Source organism: Botryllus schlosseri, chromosome 6, assembly GCF_051294905.1.
Source record: "Botryllus schlosseri isolate E-star chromosome 6, Bs_hap1, whole genome shotgun sequence".
NCBI classification, from domain to species: domain Eukaryota; kingdom Metazoa; phylum Chordata; class Ascidiacea; order Stolidobranchia; family Styelidae; genus Botryllus; species Botryllus schlosseri.
The window spans coordinates 4,877,860-4,896,912 of record NC_137241.1 but is presented as its reverse complement, the minus strand read 5'-3'; the positions used below and the strand labels follow the sequence as shown (position 1 = coordinate 4,896,912).

The window sequence follows — 19,053 nt, the reverse complement described above, 5'->3', positions numbered from 1 at the left end:
AGGCTATTAATCTCACGGCCAAATATCTTCAAATATAGGAGCAGAAAAAATATAAATATAATATAAATATATTAATGAATGTGTCCAAGTGATTGAAATGTCAGAACGCCGAACAGCCCATTGCTGTTACATCGTTGGAGCGTACCACTACGGAACTCGGTACCTTTAAGTGGCCTTAATAACATGGTTTAGGGACCAAAGACGTAACGAACAGATTGCCAATTGTTGCCATAACTATACTTGCTTAATTAGCGAAATACCAAGCTGTAGCGAAATACCAAGCTGCGACCTTCTGATCTATTACTATTCCCCTAAAACGCGATTAGTTTGGTGGGTCCATGGTTCTAACAAATTTACGGCATTCCGAGTCACTTCAAGTCCACTCGAGTCATATTCATTTTGCCATCGAGTTAGCCCGAGTCTGAGTAATTCTAAGAAAGGTCGCGTCCAAGTCCAACTCACAAATTTCAGTCTAGAATCGTCTAAGGGTCCGGTTTTGTCATGATGAATTGGAGATTAGCGAAATAGTGAATATTCCACTGCATCGTAGCGTTTGCAATTGACGTGATAGTGAAGTTTGATGAATAGTTTAAGGCTTTCGGAGCAATTTAAGAGGGAATTTTCACTTTATAACCTGAAAAGATATATGTGACACTTATATTTTGTAAAATTAATAAAAATCTAAAATGTCGTCGCGGGCCGCACAAAACGCTCTGGCGGGCCGCGTGTTTGAGACCTCTGTGCTACATCATACGGACATTTCCAATGATAGCAAGCTGGCGTTTACTAATCAACCAGGATACCATTTTCAAAATTCTGTACGCGATGTATTAAAAGTGAAGATGAGCTATAAACAAACATGTATCCGCCAACGGGTCATACTAAATAGTTACAGATCTAGTCAATTATTGTCAATATGAATGATAAAGTAATGTTCATAAAATATTATCAGAGTTAGAACTTCATGGTTGAATGTCGATATGATTGGAATCCTCATTCACTGCAGATGTCCTTCGTTTCCATGAGCGTTCATCTTCTATCGACAGAGAATAATCGCCGGAACAAGTGGTGCCGTTAATAAGCGAATCCAGTGCCAGTATCGACAACAAATGCTGTAGGATCTCAGGTAGAGCAACTATAAATGTTTAGGAGTTGATTCCATTCGCAATCAGTTCCGTCATGACTTCTTGAGTCTTGATGACTATGGTCTTGACATGGGCTTTTCGTTTCAGTGCTACGCTCACTAATGCACTTCCCGCATCCGCGGAGGCCAACCAGGTAATCGGACTGGGGGGCATGACACCGGGGTCACGACAGATACCGGCTTGAAACGAAACCTGTAAGCGGAAATTGAATCCGATTCCTGTTGGATATTTGCAAAAATCAATAGCCCACCTCAGTACTAATAAAACCGTCCCCGGCCGTCTCTTTCATGGCTACTTTAGCGAATGCCGTGGAGGTCGAACCAGCAATCGTCAAACCACCTGTTCCCGGCCCAAGAAACATGTCTGGTCCACCACCTGCGGCAACATTTCATTAGAAGAGCTTCTTGGGGGTACAGAACTTCAATGTACAATTGAAGAGTATATTCATAGTAATCCCGGATATTTTCGGCTGACAATCGTCAGAGGTACTCGCCAGCAACTATAGAATTGGGAAGAACATTGGATATCAGCAATCGTACCATCAAATACCACGCTAGTGACATGAAATTTTGAATAATCGAAGCGAAGAGATCGCTTAAGCGTTATGTACTATTTTTAGATGGTATGCGAACTCCTTCTGTTGGCTCAAATTAGGTTGGTGTATTTTGATATAAGCCGACCCCAAGGCACACAAATGAAAGTGTTAATATTTTGTCAGTATTTGAAATATATCGTCGACGCAGAAACATGATAACTAAATTCGCATGATAGGCTATTGACAAATGTCGCTGAGATCAGCAGCTTCTAAACTTTTTCAACCCATAGTTGAAAAATAAATGGAGAGATCTCGCGATCCAAAGAATATAGCTGGGAAGCACTGATGTCTAGACGACCATTATGGGGAGCAACTGCCCTATACAATCCTATTTTACATTAACGCATCATACGCATATAAACCTTGTATTTGGTAGAGAGCGCATGCCTATAATTCAAAAACTCTATAGCAATCGCCTTACCAGTGACAAACACGTATGATCCACCAGCATTTCTAACAAGCGGCATTATTACTTTCCAAGCTTCGAAAGCCGGGTATAGCTGGATCTTCAATGCTTCATCGATCTTTGCTGCACTGGTTGTTGCCAATGGTTCGTGACTAAACCAACCGAATCCCATGGCGGAAACAGCAAAGTCGATTTTATCCCCCACAGCCGCAATTACCTAAAACAACAATTGGGTTGTATTATGGATTACTTGTATAGTTTACGAGTATGTAGAATTGTAGATTAGAAAACTTGGAAATTGAATGAAGTCCGTTCATATCAAATCATAGCCCATTATCATAAGCACGAGACTGGCAATTGTCTGTTAACCAAACTTGCCTCGTATCGCACTATACAGTTCTTTTGTAGCATGTTTAGGCAAACCAGAAATTAGATTAGAATTAAAAGTAGAGTGTAGAACTGAAATTATCTGGATGTATAAGTCTGATATTTCTCACCAATTGTACATCGTTAGCATTGCTCACGGCACACAGTTAGTGTTCGGAGGACCGCTATATAATAATATTCCAAATTTGTCCAAGGACATAGCCTACTTTTGCCTGCATGTCTTTTGCGCCAGCCTCACAGTTCGGATTCCCAACGATTCCGATTACTTTGGACGCAGCATCGTCGCCCAAGCCGCTCTTCAATTCCTGTGCGAGTTTGTCCAATTTCTCTTGAGAACGTGACGTCACAACTACCTTGGAGACACTGGATTCCTTCAAGAAAGCCGCAGTTGTCGCTGACCCGACAGTGCCGGTACCGCCCAGAACAATCGCTATTTTAGTCATGTTTGATTTCCCTGCATTTACGCAGCATAGAGTTAGATGTGCGGGAGTGTATAAAAATGTAACGAAAGGACTATCCTGCGATGAATACGTGGGACTTGATGCCTGCGATTGAAATAGATTTCTTATTTGCTAGCAAGAATTCTATCATATCTGGATACGCATGATTGCTCTACAGCAGTGGTCGGGAACCTTTTTCGTCTGAAGAGCCACATTGACCCTATATTTTCCATTTGAACTCCCAAAGAGCCATACATGTCAATCAACTATTACGTCACAATTGAAAAGACGTGACGTCATGGTAGCGCAACTTCAAAATCACTACATGGGATTCGTCGTTTGCACTGAAACTCGTACAAATCATGCCGGTTGCCTTTATTTGAGTAATGAGTAAGCAGAACTTGAGTTCAATAGATATTTTGCAAGTTATATATTCTTAGCTTTATTGCACTGAGAATAATGTGATATTTTTCGAAGCTTAAGACGATTACCATTTAGATTTCCAACAGACGTAGACACCAGCGAAAGTATATGAATCTACTCTTTACACGGTTTTACAGTTAATGTGTCTTTTGGTGTTGCATGGCATTCCTGATGACTTTGTAGTCTGGCTGATAACAATTGTTGATGTTAAGCTTCACAAGAAATTTGAGACTTCCTTCAGTCATACGAGATCGTAGGTTCGTCCTGATGCTAATCTTAAATGCGAGGACCCCGGACCCATGATTCGTAGGTGAAGCCAAACATGGTCACTATGCAGCAGCATACACATACCCACTGTAATGTGTGATATGTAAGTGACGTGGAGTCAGGGAAAGCAGGTGACGCCGTGCCTTACCTGTGTACTAGATTCTGAACATTATTACTACTAAAATCACGCAACGTGACTATTAATTGTTCGAAAATACAGCGTGAAAGGAGAGGGAAGGTATAGATGAGGCACGGCCGGGCCGGGCGATGCCTTACCTGTAATAGCGCAATTCATCGTAAACATTATAGAATTTATAGTAACTGATATTAATCGACTGTAATTGTCGCACTGATTCCGATTCGACTTCTCGATTCTCGAAATAATCCACGGTAACTTAACGTTGCGCCACACGCCTACATTTTAACAGCGACTACAAAGCTATCTTATCAATCAAGAACGTGGATATTTATGGCGTTGTTTGTGATTTGAATTTGTAATTGTGAATGTCACTTTCACGGTTGTTCATTTCTCACCATAGATCAGGAAGACAGTACTATTTGAAAACTGTATTGTGATATAGGTGCGTGCCGCCACGCATTCTACTCTCTTTTTCTATCAATAAACTTATCGTGCAATCCAAGATTTCGTGGCGGTACATAAAATTCGGGAATGATATTGGCCGCTGGCGCGGCAGCAAATTAAATTCCAGGATTTTGAAAAGAGGGTCCGAGTCCCTAACCCTGAATACGCCACTGTATCAACCTCTTAAAGACATGTTTATACTGCCACAAGAATAATTATACTGGTCGTGCTGAAGATTTAATAACAAGTTGCTTCAATATAGATAAATTAGGCACAAAAATAAAAATTTCGCAAAGAGCCATATCTTATGCCCAAAAGAGCCATATATGGCTCGCGAGCCATAGGTTCCCGACCACTGCTCTACAGTCTACACTACCGCAGCTTTTAGATTCTGATTTCAGAGAAAGATAAACGCCAATCAAAAACGGATTATAGTCCTGTCACAATTCTTTTGCGTGATGTTGATCTCCAAGTCCGCAATGAAAAGCAACACCTGAATGTATACTCTATTACTCACATCACATGCTAATGAAAACGTGATTACTTGTCCATAGCAATGATATATATATAATTGGTCCATAGAGAATATACATATCATTCGATTCAGCCATGGGCTATGTCATTATTGCGTTACGACTCCTATCAGATCGTGACAACTCAAATACACTGAGATCGATATATGTTGACTCCTTATCTTGAGTGTTTTGCGATGTAACGAATGTAATGTAGAATGACATGGAGTTGTCAATGCGAATGGAACCACCAATTCCGAAACCATAGGTATGAGATGAATAGACCGTTAACACTGGAATAATGGACTATTTGACTAGGTAACGTGAATTACCTGTTCAAAACAATGACTTCATTCACTTTACGCTTACAAAACAGGCTACGGAAAGGTTTCCATTACTACCCGATATGAACTGCTCAATATTGCCACTTTTATTACCCGAAATGACGCGGGATTTCACATCATCAAAGTGGCATTAGGGTAACATGAAGAATTGAAGATTGAATATACAGAAAATCCTGCAAATGTAAGTTTAGGTAAACGCGCTTTCTCCGCGGTGTTCATTGCTCAATCATGCTATTGGAAACGATTACGAAACAATTGAGGGTACTAACGCATGGCTGCCTAAATAGGCTACTTCTATTGATAATAGACTTACAATATATCCTCAATTAGGACGATTTGTCTTCATTTTCTGGTGAGACGTATTTATTTTCGATATTCATGGCGGTTGTATATAATGTCAATGATATTTCGTTTTAAACAATTTCACGATCTCGTTAAAAATGATCATTCCTTATTGGCAAAAGTTACAGGGATCGCAAAGTATTCGTGGACTGAATCTATAAAATAAATTTGATTTGTTCTTATTGCTTTGATTTTGTAGCTTTAGCCGCAAACCACCAAGGAAATGTATAAGATCATCGAACTCAACCGTAGCAATTCTACTTTCGTTTAATTTGCCGTGGAAAATGTCGTCTTTTTGGATTCTGAAGAAGGGCCTTATTTATACATCAAACGAGACTCAGAACGGAACCATTCTCCACAGTCCCAGTCCATATTTTTGACGTGTGTCCAATATATCTTCAGTCGTCATAATAGATTAGTGTATCTACAATGCTACATGGATGATATGAAAATCATAATTACACACCTCAACGTACTGTGGTGCCAATAGCTTCCTGGTACGTTTCACCGCTTCAACACCGTTAGGATGCGGTTTTGAGTCCGACAAAGTCCGACTTCATTATTCATTTCAATGTGTTGGAGGTTTACCCATGTCCCCAACAGCCAGCCGATCCGCATTAGCGGTGTATTAAAAAATACTTGACGAAGGTGGACCGTGCACGTGCATACGTCCGGTAGCTCAAGAATAACCAATACGAATAACGGCCAAGTGTGAGACAACCAACCACAGATGTCTGAACACGATTACTAAACAACTATGCAATAACAGCAACCTCATCTGACAACGAGACCGCGATTATAGGTTTAGGCGGAAAGTGATGTATTCATTAGGGATGATGTGAACGTGAGGTTCACGTTCGCGTTCTGTGTGTGAACCTCGGGAATTTAGAGGTTCGCGTTCACAACAGAACCTTGGTAGGTTCTGCACTGTGAACCTTTCTCATATATTACAATTTTCACTTCATTATAACATCTTTGGTTCAAATTTATTTCATTTCAACTGCGGGCCACTCTATGCATGGCTCTGACAGCATTAGAAATCAACACTAAACGAGCACTTTGGCAATCTCAAAAGTTTTACTTGCTTTGTTACAAAAGTTTGCTCGAAATATCCAGCTTTCCGTTTGTGAATATTTAGTGACCCTCTGCTGTGAGCTAGACCCGCAATCACACAACATCACGAGCGACATACGTAGTCAGCAGCGAATGATGCTTATTCAACCAATCAATGAGATTGATATCATTTCTGCTGTAAAAATGTAGCAGGCGCACGGGGTCAATTTTGACTTCATATCTTTACTGCATCATTAATACCAAATCCGTGCGATTGAGGTGTTGGCTACGGCTGTATAATTTGTCGATGGGGTAATATCGGTAGCAAGTATAGGATCCCATTTTACACTCTGCTCAATATCAATGTAGCAATACTCAGACGCCGAATAGGCCTACATTGTCCGGTCTGGCCTAGACCGTTAAGGCGAAGGCTTTTATTCCCTGGTAAGTCTTCGTCGAAATTGTTGGCAAAGCGACGGAAGATATTGATTTTATGGGAGTATTATATCCTTTGATTGCCTTAGTTGATACATTTAGCTACGTTTAAAACGCCAATATGTACTTCAGCATTGTGGCATTATGTGGCCCGAGTCATCGCTAGGTATCGCGTACATTAATATAGGCTATCACTTCATTGAAAGACAGGGTTGGAATTAGCAATATGACGTCACGTGACGTCATGAAGTTCACGTTCGCGTTCACATAGAACCTTTTAAAAAGGTTCGCGTTCACAAGAACCTGAACCTTTCAGAGATTCACACCATCCCTAGACTATTCATATCAATAGTCAATATATTTCGACTGTCATTATATTTGCATTCATATCCACGGCGACTCTGCCGGCAATGCTTCGAATCATTGCCTAACGAGACTAACTAACTGCGACTGTGACTTCACACGCACAGTCCAAAACTATATGGGTGCTCTGGTGAACGACGCTGGTTAGATTCATCACGGATCAATAATATTTAAAAAGACGTTAGCAGGCATACTCATGCTCATATCTATAATATGTTCACTGTTGGTAGAATACTACGACCATATGGCTCTTATGTGTTGTGCATGTAAACTACTTTGACATAAAGTGAGCGTGCAGACCATTTTTGGGGTATCGCTGTTCAGGTTCATTTGCGTTTATGCCTGGTAAATAATTGTTGACAATATACAGTATCATTTAGTTCTAATCTTGGTGCAGTTGCGGATATACCAGTTCGCTGGCTGTTACAGCTGGATGTTATTGCAATGGAAACCTAATTGTATTCAGGAACCAGATCGGATTGGAATTTCACCATTCAAGGTCATGAAATTTACAAAACAGTTTGAGATCCTAACCATTAACCCTGTGTATACGTAAATTGATGTATAATATCATATGTTACACTAAATACGTATTGTACCGGTTGCCGAAAATTCGTTCTGGACAATTACTATACAACGCTCGGAATTAGCCTAATTCACATGTGTACACTGTACACCTACTCCGCCTAAGAAGTGTTCTCCACTGTTATTTACCCACAAAATCTTTTTGAAACACATCAAGTAGCTGAACTATCATTTCCGAATGCAATAATATCTCAATCTGTCTGCACAGAAATACCGTATAACGAAATGAGCGAGACAGAAGCATTTAGGTGAAAAACTACCTTCGACACTAGGAAGTGACCCACCCCTCTGGAAATTATCTGGACCGGATATCCCTACGATTGCCTTTCCTAACCTCAGCAATTGGAACGAATGAAGGCCAGCATTTATGGATTTCCGACAATTTATTACAGACTAAGACAATTTCAACCAGAGAGATAATTTCCTGCCAAGACTCGCTAATGTAGTGCTGATCAATTGGAACACTCTCGACAGACTTTCTCGTCAATGCTAGCATTGCAAGGATAAACAAACGCTCAATTCTGCAGTGCGAATTTCACCGGTAACGCATATCGTGAATTACCGGTATTTAGAACCCACCCAACCCACTACAAAGAAGAAACGTCTCTATTCCATGAAATTCCGATATGGTTGCTCGCATTGCGTGCGAGCGTACATGCGCATTGCTGCGACGAACCTCAATAAGCCACATGAAACAGTGCGACGAATCACAACTTACAAACAATTCACTACTGTCATGCCCAGACAGAAGCATTTCAGTCAGCTATTACCACCGAATTTATACTGCTATTGGCATTAGGGTATTTCTTATGCTATCATGCTTGAGTACCGATAGCCTTATTGTAGCGCTGTAGAATTTGATCTCACGGTCGACGGGAAATGTAAACAAATCGACTACGCGCAATTATACTGCTTTGCGCTGTAGAACGAGTGTTGAACGACTTGAAAACCCATTACTCTTGAGTGCCGCGATAGTCGCCGGCAATACAGTCTCTCGTGTGTTATGTCAAGACAACAAGTTTCAAAGGCAGTAAGCTGATCAGCTGTCATCAGTAACCTATTCATCGGAATGGTCGTGTTTGATCATTGGTTTATGACGATCCCCGTGTTTTTTCGCCACGGTTTTTTGAATAAGACCCAGGTGCATTTAAAATGAACCTTTTGCCCGATGGTTGAGGTTAAGCTTAGCAACACTGGACAGTGAACAGCAGTTGTCGATCATAAAAACTGGAACTATAGTTAGTTAGTAAGTATATCTCCATGCTCTCATCGCCGCAATAAATATTTGGGATAATATGCACTTATGTATCGCGAACTGCGTGTTACGAACTACGAACATATTTACCGTTCCATCAGAACGTGATTCTGTTACTCGGTTGGTATGATTTAAATCTAGAGGCATGAAATAGTTCGTTGGAACGCACTCTCGAGTCTCGACATCACCAATACTACAGTTATATAGTGCTTATGCGAACGCAAAAAATATCTGCACCAGCAATTCAGCATGCGAATATATGAAATGAGCGTCCGCCATGAGTATGCTGATTAGAAAAGCTTAGGAAGCAATTCCCTCTGCAATGAGTTCATTCATAATCTCTTGGCTACGAATGACCATAGTCTTGACGTGAGCTTTACGTTTCAACGCCACACTAACTAAGGCACTTCCGGCGTCCTTCGACGATAACCAAGCGATTGGTCCAGGCGGCATGGCACTTGGATCCCGACAAACGCCAACTTGAAACGAGACCTGTTACGAGAAATGAATGAACACTGTATAATGGCAACCACGAAACAGTTCGAACACTTTGTAATCACCTCGGTGCTGGTAAATCCGTCTTGTGCAGTTTCTTTCATAGCTACTTTAGCGAATGCTGTAGAAGTGGAACCCGAGATTGTTAAACCACCTGTTCCCGGTCCGAGAAAAGTATCAGGCCCGCCTCCTGTGGTTTATCAAGAGAAATTACTCGATATGAATCTCGCATAAAATGAATCATAGGGGATATACACAGTGTTGCATTTAAAACAAATGGTTGTTTAAAACACTTTGTTTAAAACATGTTTCCAAAAACATGTCGTATGAGCCTATGGATGACGATTACCACCGATATAGCCGACGTATACGATATGGAATGGCTGGAACCCTCAAAATACTCGGTTTAACCGCTATAGTACGTAGGTATTTCTTCAAAGGAGCTATATCTACCCTACATTTTCAATTGTCACTGTCAATCCACTATGGCATCACCATTGAATATTCGTGAAGCCATGACTTAAAAACATGTTTTAAAGAAGGGTTGTTTTAAGCATGTTTGTTTTAAACTGAATTTTGTTTTAAATGCAGCCCTAGATATACACGAGCCGCGTGCCCCCCTAACTAAATTTTTTCAAATATTATGATCCAATTAATATTTCAACGTCACGTGAAATCACGACATCAGGCGATGTCAGTGAAATCATGACATATTATATTGTACCGCGTGTGCTTGTAAATCCCTTGCAAACGCTTTCTTAGACTCTGCACTGCAGCAAGGAATACGATAGGTAGTAGAGTTGTACAATTTGATTCTCATGACTAGGAATATCACGTTATTGCAACAAGACCATGCAGTGGTTCTTAAATATGACTAACCAGGGAACACTTACGCTTATTTGCAAGCCTTCTCTGAGTCATAAAAACAAAAATCTACCAGAATACACATCGAACTACGCATCTAATACGTTACTACAGAATACTGGTGCACATAATGACAGTCTTGGACGCACATAACTTCAATTGTACAAAATGACATGTGCTTCAACAACAGCGTTAAAAGAACAAGAGAATAAAAATATGAATTTCACACACAACGAAAATATTATATTGAATATTTATAGCAAATCAATGTGAAATTTGGTGTTTCCTTTCAGATACCAGTTTAGAAATGCGAGTCTTCGCCTTAGAAAGCGCAATCGTTCAAAGCGCAACAGCGAGATGCCAATTGCATGATTGCAAACGAGGTATTCAATGTTGACATTTCAGCAGAAGTTCGAGGTTTCGATTTCGATTCTCACCATCCCCCGCGTACGCCACTGCACACGACGTACCAGATCACAATCTGACTATACCGGAGCCTAATTGGGCGAGTCGTCACAAATAATATGTATTAGTTGCGTGTGTTTTGACCTCCAGAGAACTCCCGAGGTTGACCCAGAACACAAGTTAAAGGGGCACTGCGCTCTAAAAATGATGTGGTCTCAAATTGAAGGTAAAATCGAACAAAAATTTTTGGCCGCGGCCATTTCCGTCGGAATGCCACCGTAATGGAGCTGCAATTTATTGAAATTTCTACAAGACCAGCTGCCGCGGCTGCTTAACCCGTTACATGGCACGATATCTTCACCGTTGCACTTGCTCGACGCGATTAGGCAGTCACACAGAGAACGAATTTTAGATAGTTGTCAGCCGATGTTATGAAGGAAATGTGTCTAAGTTTCGTGCTCTGCGTGACTGCCTTATCGTGTCGAGCAAGTGCGACGATGAAGACATCGTGCCATGTAACGGGTTAAGCAGCCGCGGCAGCTGGTCTTATGTAGAAATTTCAATAAATTGCAGCTCCATTACGGTGGCGCTCTGATGGAAATGGCTGCGGCCAAAATTTTTTGTTCGTTTTTACCTTCAATTTGAGACCACATCAATTTTAGAGCGCAGTGCCCCTTTAAGAACCACTGAGCTAGACTGAGAAGTCCAGTCTAGGGCGCGAAAACAATCTTACCGGTGACAAACACGTAGGATCCACCCGCGTTTTTAACAAGAGGCATAATAACTTTCCAAGCGCCGAAAGCGGGGAATAGTTGCATCTCTAAAGCTTCAGCAATCTTTGCCCTGCTGGTTGTCGCTAATGGGTCGTGACTGAACCAGCCAAAACCCATGGCTGATACTGCGTAGTCAATCTTATCACCGGCAGCGGCGATAACCTAAACCAGCAAACGTGGCATAAATATTTGAGTATACAGGTCAAAAGTAGTCATCGTTGGCACTCTAGTATAGAATTTCAAGTAGTTCTGCCTAAAAATATTCAAGTAGAACTTGGTGAAAAACTATAACTCCTTGAGTATAAGTTGTACAAGTAGGCAATATGTACTCGAGAACTGCGATAAAGTAGAAGTACTTCGTTACTAGGCATCTCTGACTCACACCTGGACAATATATTGTAACTGCAATAAAATTTTCGGCATACTAGATTACAATTAGAATTAAAGCTATTTTTTTAAAATTTGACTAGAATTAGAATGTTAGCTGCGCAGGTTTTTCCAAACTAGGTTAAAATAAGAATGATTGAATTCGCAAAAACTTGTACATTGAATCAACTTCAGTTCATATCGAATCATATTTCATTCCCATAACCACGAGAATAGCCAATGTCTGTACAGTAAGCTTGGCTATAGTTTCGCACCATACAGCTTTCCTGTAGCATTCTCTGAAAGCTCAGAAATTAAATTAGAATTAAAATGACAGCATTGCAATATTTGATCAATTAGATTAGAATTAGATTACCGGAAGTTCGCTATAATTAGTTTAATTTGACAACTACAATTATCTAGTTGTCGAAGTCGGCTCTGACTATAGGAAGCTGACATCGCCACCTGCGTTAGCACGGTCCTATTAAGGTAATGTGTACGGGCGGGATTTATACGAATTTACGGTGTGGAACAGTGAACTTATTGTTTGCATCCGCCGATAACTTGTATGAAGCATAATAATTAGGGCTGGGCACAATGATTCGAGTACTCGAATCTGAATCGAGTAATAATTTTAATGATTCGAGTCGAGTAGTAAAATACGATTTTTTCGAGTACTGAAATTATACGCTTCTCGCAACTGAAAGTTAATTTATCAACGAGAATTATAGTTTCGATACTAATTTTTACTGAAACCTCGATTGGCGGTATCGTAGCATACGAAACATATAGTACAAAGCTATGAAGGTTACTGGACGTATCAGATTTCCGAAGTCATGATTATCCCATAGCATTGTCACGAAGTGGAATAAAATCGGTATGGTCCAAAAAATACCAAAGTATCATTTATGAGATGGATAACAGGCATTATATTCTTTGTGGTGGCATAAACGGCACTTATTTGAACTTTGACGTATTACATTCTGGTATGACGTCATAATGAGTGATACTCGATTACTCGACTCGACTCGAAGCATATTACGTGATTCAGAATCGAATCACTCAGGTACTCGATTTTGCCCAGCCCTAATAATAATTGATATTCGTTGATAATTATAGCTTCAGTTATCTCACTTTGGCCTGCATGTCTTTAGCGGCATCTTCGTGCCCCGGATCCCCAACGACTCCCAGAAATTTACCCGCGGCATCCTCCCCCATGGTGCTTTTGATCTCTTGCGCAAGCCTGTCCAGTTTTTCTTGACTACGTGACGTCACCACTACTTTGGCGATAGAAGACTCCTTCAGGAAAGCCATTGCAGTTGCTGAGCCGATCGTGCCGGTACCGCCCAGAACAAGCGCTATTTTAGTCATGATTTATAATTCTAATCTGAAGCAATATACGTGGATTTGTAACTATATGATATACATATCTTAAAATACAAGAGTAAGAAGGCTAACGCTTAAGATTACTCTAAGTTTCGTTTGCAAACGGACCGTGGATTATCGAAGTCAAAATAGCCATATCTCAGAGTCTAAGATATGACTATTTTGACGTCGACAGTCCTCAGCTCACTATGCAAACGAAAGTCAGTATTGATAGGCGTGGATTTTCAATATTGACACGGTAAAAAAGCTTAGGAAATTAGGAAATTCAACTCTCATCTTCAAAATTTTCTAATACTTTAAAACCATTGCACGACCGTGGAAACTTCAACGTACCCGTACTGTTATATAAATCAATATAACTTTCCACATTAATCCAACCGGCCTCAGGCTATGCAACATCAGATAGTGCATATATCGCCCACACATCAAAGATAGTTAATAACGAATACGAAAAATTGCGAAGGACGGATCCTTATATGCTGGTTCTGTGTCTCGCCAAGTGATTTATCTTTGCGATAGGGATCTGCTTCAGTGAATTTACTCGTCACCCAAATTATAGGTCTGAGATGGATGCGAGCTTACACACGCCATGGTAAAATAAACTACAATAGCGTGCAAATTATCGCTACCATTGGCAAAGTCGAATAGTAGTAATGGTGTCTGGGGGAGTAAAAGAAAAAACGTTATCCAATTTCTCTCAAACTATACACCTAAAATGTGTAGTCTTTGCTCTGAATTAAGAGGAAAATATACAATCGACGCTGAATAAACTTTGCTGAATGATACACACAAAACTCAACGTACTGCAATTTCAGGTCGATTAATACCCTTAACTGATCTTTTTGTACTACATTTCGATAACCCACCTACAAGTTATAGTTAGATATATCAACGCCAATTTTTGCCTGCTATATGAAAACATTGTGAAATAAGACGACAAGTGACACCGCCTCACCGGTCGGTATTATTTCCAGATTTCGATCGCTTGGTCTCAGAATGTCACTATGGGCGCAATCAAGTGTTACTCGTGAGCCAGAAATATACCACAATTGTCAACTTGACGAAAATACAGTGGTTAAAATGCTAGTGAAGTCAGTAAGTGCTATATACATTTATGAATAATTGTACACCTGTTTACCTAACCATTCTACAGATACAGAAAAGCTTTCACAATGGGTATGGAAAAACAGCGTACGGTAGTTATGTAGTCTACTTGAAAGTGGTGAACATGATCTGCAGCTATCAACCTATACACGAGAACACACTAATGCTACCTCACAACACTGAAAATTACCTGTGCATCGGCATCCGTGAGCTAATGATCAAACCACAGATACTCATGACAATGGTGTGCCCACTTAGATACAGAGACAGGCCGTGAGCCTCGCTTCTGAACAAACCTCGATAAGAACGCTTACTTGTGTTGCAATGCGCTCCCTTACTTTTCGCTACGCATTCGATAACCTATTCATTTTCGTTTCCGACCGGAAAGATGTTGAGTGTAACATGATATATTATGGTAAGTAGTAAGTACAACGCATGCATATATTACAGCGATAAAAGGCAGCGTAAAATTATCACAAGTCATGATGCATGTCGTCTTATAATATCTGACTTCTAATTATAGTTTTCCATTTCTGACAAGAAATGAGGCAACTATGCATGGTGATCAATTTACGTTCGAAACTAAACATTAACCACTATGAGCTCGAATCATGCTCGAACTTCTGAGACTGTATTAATGGGATTCATTCAAGTCGGCATCTTCATACTTGTCGTGCGAAGTACCTTTTAAAGGCTGTAACGGGAGATATCAAAGCAATAATGACCAATTGACCATAATATATTGATACTCGTACGGAAATTTGTGCGATATTGCGGCGTAGGTGAAAGAATTGGTAAAGATCATCAGACGCATATAGTTCTCGGGAACATCCAGAAATTACGTCTGCCGGGCCACGGATAAGTTCAAGTATATTTTCGAAGCTGAGTTGATTTCGAGTGGAGTGTTACCACGCATATACGAAGTCATACATTGGAAAACCTGCATATTCGATGCTGACTTCGCGTGCCTTGCTAACCGTATATTGTGGGCTTAGCCGTATAACGTAGCCTGCGTTCTGCTATTATGAGGTTTTTGAAGGCTCAGTTCATGGATAAACTGAGTTCAGACCGAATACACTTAGACGTTGTCCCTATAGGGACATGGAAACCACTAGGGTTGCATTTAGAACAAAAATCAAATTTAAAACAAACATGTTTAAAACAAGACCCTAATTTAAAACATGTTTATTATTTTTTTAAGCCATGACGTCACGAATATTCAATTGTGACGTCATAATGGAGTGGCATCGACAATTGAAAATATAGGGTAAATATAGCTCCTTTGACAAAATATCTATACTACAACTGTTGAACCAACTGTTTTGAAGGTTCCAACCATCCCATATCGATATACGTCGGCTAAATCGGATGGTAATTGTCCGTAGACTAATGCAACATGTTTTCGGAAAGTATTTAGACAATTATGGCATAATTTTACAGCTTAAAATAAACACATTTTTTCCCTTCAAAATGCCTTTGTTTAAAAATGTTTAAACAAACTGTTTTAAAACACCTTTTGTTTTAAGTGCAACCCCAGAAACCACACTGTAACAATCGTCTGCGTAGGTCGTCACTTACACGCATAATGCCGCAGTTACACTGTAAATTCTGAAGTGTTACTCAACCCGGAAAATTGAACACGAAACGTGATCCAAAAATTGAACGCCTAGAAGTGTTGCGAAGTGTTTAAATTAAAAGTGTTTACCTAAAAAGTGTTCAGCCTCAAAGTGGCTGGTTGACTAGTCACCGGAACGCAGGGCTCAAAATAAAATCAGATTTTATTGATTCATGAATAGATGACGCTTATAATACCCAACCTGGGTGATTAAATACGTGCAAACATTGAAATTTCCAATAGCTGCTGTGACAGGGTTTCATAAATTCAGATCAGCAGTTGAAACCGTTTCCGGAATAGTCCATGAAATCACGAACATCACAAATGATCAAGAGCAAACTCACTACAAATATCATGCAACTCGTTCAATCATGAAAATGAATGCATAGGGAATTAGGGATAGTGATAACAAAATATCATTTAGTATCTTTAACTTTCGTGACAATGGCATGGAATCAAATTCATTGGTTACGTCCGTTAACGGAAAACATGATCAACACAAATCATTAAAACATATTTATAATTGATCAAATTATGGCTTGTGAATTTCTAATTTTATGGTAAAAAAACAAACAATGAATATATCAGTTTCACTACCACTACCACGATAAACAAGTAACAAAGTATTTTTTTACTCTTAATGAAATTGGGCCTGCTAACCAGGCATCAAAAATATTCTTGGGCTTGCATTACAAGGATTTATATCAGGTTAATGCCAATCACTTTTGTTTAAATAACAAAGAAATCGTTTCTTTGAGTCCATACAAATTTTGCAGATTTACAGAAAAGATTTTGTTGTTATTTGCCAGTCTGCTGCAAAATATGAAATCTGGAAGTCATTAGGGCACTGGTTCATGAACATATTTGGACACGCCCCGTTATGATAGCAAAAAAAATTCACACACCCCTTATCGTCGTATCATGAAATTAAAAAAAGCAACCAGAACGCTAAAAATCCCAACTGATAGTTGGATGGCAGTGACGGTAATAGTTGTTGATGAGAGAATATTCAAATATTAAATTCTGACCATACACAGAGAAATAAGTAGAAGCTGCCATGTGCGAAAAAGATTTTAGTTGACAGTGGGTTCACGCCCCTTCAAATGCTTTCTCCTGTTTGAGAACCACTCCTTCAGGGTATGACAATCCAATGCATAGTAGCTCAAAACGTCAACAATGTTTCTGAATACTTCATTTTCACTGAAGCAGTTTTATATTCTTGGCATCAGCTACAATCCAGGATCGGTCAATCTCTGATTCGTGGCGTGCCATGATGTTTGCTTCTTTTCTACTGGTCGACTCCAAGTTGTGCTCCCTGAAAATGTGATTAAATTCCAAAGTTTTGAATATGTCAATGAAAATTCTAAATTTTATGCAGAAATAAATATAAATATTTCACACATGCAGGTTACACAAGCGCAGGAAAGGCGCTCGGGTACATGTGAAAACCTATCACTGAGAAGGACTAAAATTCGCAAAACGACTAATAACAATATCTTGAATTAGGTCCGCGCTTTTTTCAATTCGGCCATTTTGACATTTACATTGACATTCAGACGCACAGGCCACAGTGAGAATGCAGAACTGTAACTCAGGATGAAATTTATAGCAGAACGTCTATGTACGTCTACGAACGGTCTATGTATATTTGTATGGTCCACAAAACAGAAAGATTACGATACCTGTTTCAATAAGACATGCGCTTGGGTCTTGGATTGTATTTGCTTGTCTCTCAATTTGGCTTGGAGAAGAAGACAGTTGACTACATCAACCTCGTTTTGCTGAAAATGTAATTGATTGCAAACAAGATCCGAAAATAAATATAGTAGAATCGTTATTCCTATGGGTTTGGATTTCCATTACAATAATTGACCAGACAAAGGACACATTGATTGTCTTTAGTAAAGACTTTGTGACATCTTATCGAAGGTGTTGAATACTTTTCCTTCATTGCAGTAATTGTAATTGTTCTCAATCTTTCAAAATACTTCCTTCCTGATTAAATTTAATTAACGAAATTATTTGGAATTAGCACGACATGGGAAATGATCTCAATTTGATGTTCCAAGTATAGATCAGTAAGCAGTAGTTTAAATACAAGTTACCCCAGCTCTTTACATTCAACAACACCTCTGTTCAATGTACACAGATCAAGCCTCTCTTCAGCTCATATCGCATATATAGATAGTTATTAAGAAAATTAGGACTGCAAAAACCAGCACATTACATGATCAATGGTGATATATGAAATGAGTCAATAGACTTACATGATCACATGTTTCCATGGGTTCTTGAGGCAAAAGTATTATCGCAAAAGATGACTGCACCGGCACAAAATCCGTTCAGATGACTCCTCACGTCAGTATCAACATTGTCTGTTAGCACAGGCACGGTAGAACCAGGGGGTCTCTTCGAAGAGTTGACACCAGTTGGATGAATTTGAAGATCAATCCAAGACTGTCGAAAAGAAAATACTTGTTTCAAAAATTTTCAATACAAGGAAACTATTCAATATTCGAACAGCTTCTTCGAGGTGCAAAACTTCAATATAAAATTGAATACTATATGCATATTGAAATGAGCCCGAATATTTTCGGCTGAGACTCGTCAGGGGTAATCGTCAGTAACTAGTAGAGAACTCGAAAGAACGTTGTACATCAAAAATCGTATCACAAAATATCACGTCACCGGCATTCAGTATTACGCAGATATCACACTGGATACATTTGTATGTGACAAAAGGGTGTCTTTCATAGAACAAATAATTATTGTAATGGAAAGTTGCATGTGACCGTACCACCAATTTTACTACAGCACGAGTAGCATACTTTCCTGGATTGTTAATCATTTTAGTGGAATTTTACCAGCAAACATTCATAAAAATAACCAAATGCAGCAGAACCAAATTCA

General features: G+C 39.6%; 2 protein-coding genes and 1 long non-coding RNA gene across 3 annotated transcripts; all 3 read right to left on the bottom strand.

The window, feature by feature from the left end:
* Window positions 1-805: 805 nt before the first annotated feature.
* Window positions 806-3,020, bottom strand: LOC145440970 (uncharacterized). The gene is made up of 4 exons (XM_080318756.1): window positions 2,740-3,020; window positions 2,162-2,363; window positions 1,396-1,520; window positions 806-1,337 (listed from the first exon to the last, which is right to left on the bottom strand). The coding sequence occupies exons 1-4, from the start codon at window positions 2,974-2,976 to the stop codon at window positions 1,146-1,148; spliced, it is 756 nt and encodes a 251-aa protein (XP_080174882.1). The 5' UTR covers window positions 2,977-3,020; the 3' UTR covers window positions 806-1,145.
* Window positions 3,021-8,244: 5,224 nt separating this feature from the next.
* Window positions 8,245-13,456, bottom strand: LOC145440720 (uncharacterized). Its single transcript, XM_080318452.1, has 4 exons — window positions 13,173-13,456; window positions 11,633-11,834; window positions 9,696-9,820; window positions 8,245-9,627 (listed from the first exon to the last, which is right to left on the bottom strand). Exons 1-4 carry the CDS (start codon window positions 13,407-13,409, stop codon window positions 9,436-9,438), a joined length of 756 nt encoding a protein of 251 aa, XP_080174578.1. The 5' UTR covers window positions 13,410-13,456; the 3' UTR covers window positions 8,245-9,435.
* Window positions 13,457-16,288: 2,832 nt separating this feature from the next.
* On the bottom strand, window positions 16,289-18,597 carry LOC145441051 (uncharacterized). The gene is made up of 2 exons (XR_013915712.1): window positions 17,826-18,597; window positions 16,289-17,458 (listed from the first exon to the last, which is right to left on the bottom strand). It is a non-coding gene; the product is annotated as an uncharacterized LOC145441051 (long non-coding RNA).
* Window positions 18,598-19,053: the final 456 nt, after the last annotated feature.